This window comes from Muntiacus reevesi, chromosome 6 (genome assembly GCF_963930625.1).
Source record: "Muntiacus reevesi chromosome 6, mMunRee1.1, whole genome shotgun sequence".
In the NCBI taxonomy this organism is placed as follows: domain Eukaryota; kingdom Metazoa; phylum Chordata; class Mammalia; order Artiodactyla; family Cervidae; genus Muntiacus; species Muntiacus reevesi.
Window position 1 is genome coordinate 67376587 of NC_089254.1, and position 6574 is coordinate 67383160.

The window sequence follows — 6574 nt, forward strand, 5'->3', positions numbered from 1 at the left end:
TTGGAATATTTACTATCATTTTAAAAAAACTGGCTGCTGCTGCTGCTAAGTCGCTTCAGTTGTCTCCAACGCTGTGCGACCCCATAGATGGCAGCCCACCAGGCTCCCCCGTCCCTGGAATTCTCCAGGCATGAACACTGGAGTGGGTTGCCATTTCTTTCTCCAATGCATGAAAAGTGAAAGTGAAGTCGCTCAGTCGTGCCCGACTCTTAGCGACCCCATGGACTGCAGCCTACCAGGCTCCTCCGTCCATGGGATTTTTCAGGCAAGAGTACTGGAGTGGGGTGCCATTGCCTTCTCCGAATAACTGGCTAGAAGGCTCTTATTACAAATAGGCTGAAAGTTTAGAAGGGACATCCAAGGTGGTCCACCCTTCACCTCCTCTTTTATTTTACCTGAGAAGAGGTGAAGGACCGGGGGACATCGTGATCTGTGGAAGGACCCAGTGGACTGTCCCAGACAGGGGCCTGACTACAGACCAGGACTCAATGTGGTTCTGGGGTGTTTTGATTTGTTCATTTATTTAAATATCAACATTAAAACAAGCACATATGGCAAAGCAGCCATTTCCTGCCCTGCCTATTACCCCCAGTCTTGTTTTCAGGATTTTGTTGTTGTTTGCAGGAATTTTTTTGTTGTTATGATTTTCTAATGGGCAACAGAAACACTGTGAGGAGGATTTAGCAACTAATCTATCAGCTGCAGCAATAAAATAATATATCTCCAAAACAGGAAAATAGCAGCAAGTTATGTTTTATCCCCCAAGTATAATACTCTTTCCCCTCAAGTTGGTGTGGATTTTGATCACACACTCAGGATATGAGTGATTTAAGATCAGTACAGTAGAGTTTTATCCTGGAGTAATCATAGGATTATTAATGTTAAATATCCTATGATAATGTTAAATATCATAGGATTATTAATGTTAAATAATTCATTTAAACATTTAATGAGTAAGTTTCCTTAAATTATTTTTTTCAGAAAGGCAATGGATAGGTAAATGGATAGACTAACAGACTGATCAATTGATTTTACTAATATTTGTTAAAGAGGTTTGTTACAGTATTTTTAGGATCATTAAGTATTGTGGGTAACCAAACTGTCTCAAGAACTAGATAAGGAGATTGATCAACTTGACCTGATAGGAAAACCTGAAAAATCTTCATTAAAGTCTGTGGAGTTCTATGGGAAATGAACTAACATTTAAATGCAAAATATAAAATGTTATCTAGGCTGTCGCTTCAACCATTTAAGACTTCTGTCTGGAATAGAGAAGGACTGAACACAGTGGTAGCTCTCTTTCTTTTTGATTGTCTATAAAATTATCAGAGTATTGGGTGTGGCAGGTGAAAATGTGAGAAAAGGTGGGAATGGTCCAGCAGTAGCAGTCCTGGAACTGTTCCAATTAGAAGCTGGCAGAGATGACACAGAGGAGGAACATGGGGACTTAGATGTTTCTGTTGACACTAAGGAGTCGCCAAAGAATCAATGGAATTCCAAGTGGAAACTATAGCTCTGGCAGCATTAGTCATCTTTGTTTCAAAGAAAAGTATCTGATATGCAGATTGACTTATTTTAAACACATCCCTTTATTGGAACAGGGAAACAATTATGATAAAAATCCATGTTCCTCTTATGGTTGCCGTGATAAGACTGAGGGAAAGAGATAGTTAGGGAGTTTGGGATCGACATGTATACACTGCTTTATTTAAAATGGATAACCGGTAAGGACCTGCTGTATAACGCAGGGAACTCTGCTCAATGTTTTGTGGCCTCCTGGATGGGAGGGGAGTTTGAGAGAAAATGAATGCATGTATATGGCTCCATTATACATGTATAATAGACTCAGTCAGCTGAATCCGTTTGCTGTCCACCTGAAACTATCACAACATTGTTAATTGGCTATACCCCAATACAAAATAAAAAGTTTAAAAAAAAAACTATGTTCCTGAGAATGTGGATAAATACGCACTCCTCACTTTTTCTAAAACGTGTGACAGTATCCGTCAACATTACAAGCATACATACTCTTTGACCCAGATGTTTTAACTTACAGGAATTTTTAATATAATAAATCTCACACACATACAAAATAACATCTCTTTTGTTTATAATAGCTAGAGGTTGACAACACAGTGTCCACCAGTCAAGTACCTGTTAAATTGTGGTCCATTCCCACAATGGAATATCATGCAACTGTTTAAAAAGGAAATGAGAAATTTCTTTTTTGCCAGAGAAACCAAACTTTCCCTGCAGAGGACAAATGGGGACTATTACCTTTGCAGGGTGTGAGGTCTCAGTAGTGATGACTCAACCCTGCTGTGCAATGCCAAAGCAGCAAATAGTCAATACTTGAATGAGCAGGCCTGGTATGTTTCAATTAAATGGAATTACAGAGAAAGCCAACTGCTGGATTTGGCCCTTAAGCTATAGTTTACTGACCTTATTTTGACAATGGAAAAGGATTACAACTATATATGTTATGCAAAAATTTAAGGGGTAGGACTCCATCCAGGGCTACCATTGTATGAAAAAAAGGAGAGGAGTGGAGCATGCATGTCCATGCATGCAAGCTCACACTCATGGAATTTCTCTGAAAAAGTGAAGCTGCTAAGATTATTGTCTCTGAGGAGAACCGGGAGGCTGGGAGTAGGATGGAAAAATTCAGCTCTCCACTCTCTTGAACCTTTTGAACTTGGGTCTATGTAATATCTAGTATTATATGATTATACAGTGGAAGTGACAAATAGAGTCAAAGAAATTAGATTTGAGAGAGTGTCTAAAGAACTCTGGGCAGAGGTTTGTGACATTGTACAGGAGGCAGTGATCAGGACCATCCTCAAGAAAAAGAAATACAAAAAAGGCAAAATGGTTGTCTGAGGAGGCCTTACAAATAGCTGAGAAAAAAAGAGAAGCAAAAGGCAAAGGAGAAAAGGAAATATATACTCATCTGCATGCAGAGCTCCAAAGAGTAGCAAGAAGAGATAAGAAAGCCTTCCACAGTGATCAGTGCAAAGAAATAGAAGAAATCAGTGCAAAGAAAACAGTAGAGTGGAAAAGACTAGAAATCTCTTCAAGAAAATTAGAGATACCAAGGGAACATTTTAAGCAAAGATGGGCCCAATAAAGGACAAAAACAGTATGGACCTAACAGAAGCAGAAGATATTAAGAAGAGGTGGCAACAATACTCAGAAGACATATACAAAAAAAGATCTTCATGACTCAGATAACCATGATGGTGTGATCACTCACTTAGAGCCAGACATCCTGGAGTGAGAAGTCAAATGGGCCTTAGAAAGCATCACTATGAACAAAACTAGTGGAGGTGATGGAATTCCAGTTGAGCTATTTCAAATCCTAAAAGATGATGCTGTGAAAGCGCTGCAGTCAATATGCCAGCCAAAATGGAAAACTCAGCAGTGGCCACAGGACTGACTGAAAAAAGTCAGTTTTCACTCCAATCCCAAAGAAAGGCAATGGCAAAGAATGTTCAAATTACCATACAATTGCATTCATCTCACACGCTAGCAAAGTAATTCTCAAAATTCTCCAAGCCAGGCTTTAGCAGTATGTGAACCAAGAACTTCCAGATGCTCAAGCTGGATTTAGAAAAGGCAGAGGAACCAGAGATCAAATTGCCATCATCTGTTGGGTCATTGAAAAAGCAAGAGAATTCCAGAAAAACATCTACTTATGCTTTGTTGACTATCCCAAAGCCTTTAACTATGTGGATCACAACAAACTGTGGAAAGTTCTTAAAGAGATGGGAATACCAGACCACCTTACCTCCCTCCTGGGAAATCTGTACGCAGGTTAGAACTGGGCATGGGACAACAGACTGGTTCCAAATTGGGAAAGGAGTAGGTCAAGGCTGTATATTATCACCCTGCTTATTGTCACCCTGCTTATTTAACTTATATGCAGAGTACATCATGCGAAACACTGGGCTGGATGAAGCACAAGCTGGAATCAAGATTGCCGAGAGAAATATCAATAACCTCAGATATGCAGATGACACCACCCTTATGGCAGAAAGTGAAGAACTAAAGAACCTCTTGATGAAAGTGAAAAAGGAGAGTTAAAAAGTTGGCTTAAAGGTCAACATTCAGAAAACTAAGATCATGGCATCTGGTCCCATCACTTCATGGCAAATAGATGGGGAAACAGTGGAAACAGTGACAGACTTTATTTTGGGGGGGCTCCAAAATCACTGCAGATGGTGACTGCAGCCATGAAATTAAAAGATGCTTACTCCTTGGAAGAAAAGTTATGACAAATCTAGACAGCATGTTAAAAAGCAGAGACATTACTTTGTCAACAAAGGTCCTCCTCGTCAAAGCTATGGTTTTTCCAGTGGTCATGTATGGATGTGAGAGTTGGACTATAAAGAAAGCTGAGCACCAAAGAATTGATTCTGTGACGAATTTGAACTGTGGTGTTGGGGAAGACTCTTGAGAGTCGCTTGGACTGCAAGGAGATCCAACCAGTCCATCCTAAAGGAAATCAGTCCTGAATATTCATTGGAAGGACTGAAGCTGAAGCTCCAATATTTTGGCCACCTAATGTGAAGAACTGCCTCATTAGAAGAGACCCTGATGCTGGGGAAGGATTGAAGGCAGGAGGAGAAGGGGACGACAGAGGATGAGATGGTTGGATGGCATCACTGACTGTATGGACATGAGTTTGAGCAAACTCTGAGAGTTTGTGATGGACAGGGAGGCCTGGTGTGCTGCAGCCCATGGGGTTGCAAAGGGTTGGACACAATTGAGTGATTGAACTGAACTGAACATCTAGTCAGATAGTGAACCAAGGCTGTTAACTCTAGACTGTGATGACTTCCAATTCCTTTTCTTTTTACTGTTAATTTATTACTTGATTTGAACAGCCTGATTGATTTGCAGCATTCACATAGTCACACTCAAGGTGGTGGCTGTCATCTCAGCCATGTTTTCTGTACCACAGAGTCTTCCCTCTCCTGTTTGTCTCAGAAGTACCATTTCTCACAGCCTCTAAGTTCAAGAAGCCAAAGTCAGAAGTAGCTAGGCAGTCCAGTTCTGGGCCATAGGGACAGGGCGTGCAGATGCAATGATAATGGACGGGCAGCAGCGGGGGAGGGGTGGAGGGCCGGACAGGGCGGAGAGGAACTGAAAAGGGAAATAGAGACTGACGATCTCGTCAAGAGCCTTCAGCAAATTCTTTCACTTCCACAGGAAATCCATTGATGACTCTTGGGTGAGCAACGGCACCTATTTGGAACTTAGGAAAGATTTTGGTTTTTCCAAACTGGACCATCCTGTCTTGTGGTGAAAGAGGAAAGAACAAGACATCTTTGTGCTTCTCCTGCGTTTGCTTTCTGAAGCCACCATCTTGTGTCTGTTTAAACAATATTATCTAGAATGATCACTTGTGCTTCTTAGCTTAGCATTGTAAGTATTTAAGTATATATTTTCTTCAGTAGGTTTCTTTACAATTTCAAATGTTATCATGATTGTTTATATGAATGTAGAACACCTTGATATTTCTTTTTATATATAAACTATTTAATAAAAATAAAAGATTGAATGTTAATGTGTGGGTAAAAAAAGAAACTTTAACACTAATTTTCCAAAGGTTAGGAAAATTCTAATTAAATTTATGCCTTATAAAATAGGTTGGAAAGAAAACCCATCTCTCCCAGGTGCATTAAGAAAAAAGAATACCTAGGGTTACTCACCCATGCATAAGCTACCCAGGTTTATTTTGGTAGCTCAGGTATATTTTTGCCTCAGACAGCTTTCGAATTGCTCACACAGAACAATTCTGCTGATGCTGGAGCCTGAAGAATACTCGTATTTGCATTTCAGTGACTGGAGAGAATGGAATAAGATTAGTGAGATGTATGTTTTTTTTATAAGATTTTTTATAAGATGGGTGTGGTACCTTCTCGAAAAAGGAAACATCTGAAGTCATCTCTCCCTCTAGTTTCATTGCCTATGTGCAAAATCATACAGAGAAAGTGTTGATAATTTGAGAAATCCCTGTTTATTAATTGTCATAATGAGGTTCCAGGCAGACAGTAGGAAATTTCTCCTTAAATTCATTACAAGTTAAAAAAACTGTTTTCTCTCCCTACTCCATCCCAACCTCCCCCACTATTTGCCCACATCTCTGTTGAGTGTGAAATGACCCAATTTAGTGTTAAAATACACAGGGCATTCCACATGGCAGTTTGACTTTCCAGAAGTTTAATAAAGTAGCGGATTGTTTTAAGTAACTCAACACATTTTCCTTAAATACTGTTTTGGTACTTTCTACCTCTTAATAAGCAATGTATTTTAGATCTTGTATTAAAAAGTTTGACCATCTGCCTTATGGAAAAATGTAGAGAATTGAGTTCTTCCTTTGTGCTGTGTTCTGATAAAGCTTTACACTTTCTTCTTAACTCATATCACTCATTTGTGAGTTTTGCAGCAGTCTTGAATGATACAGATTATAACTACCAAGAGAAACTTTGCCTTTTTAAATGTGTTATTGCCAATTACAATAATAGAATATGTGCAGTAGTTGAATTCTGTGATCAAAGCAGTTCCAATT

General features: G+C 39.5%; 1 protein-coding gene across 3 annotated transcripts in view; it reads left to right on the forward strand.

Annotated features, from left to right (window-relative positions):
- Window positions 1-6369, forward strand: part of OSBPL3 (oxysterol binding protein like 3) — a 194276-nt gene extending 187907 nt beyond the window's left edge. For all 3 annotated transcript variants that reach the window (XM_065938633.1, XM_065938632.1, XM_065938635.1), the window contains one exon: window positions 5212-6369. In XM_065938633.1, coding sequence (XP_065794705.1) covers window positions 5212-5308 — 97 coding nt within the window. In that variant the 3' untranslated portion in view covers window positions 5309-6369. The remainder of the gene's footprint in view (window positions 1-5211) is intronic.
- Window positions 6370-6574: the final 205 nt, after the last annotated feature.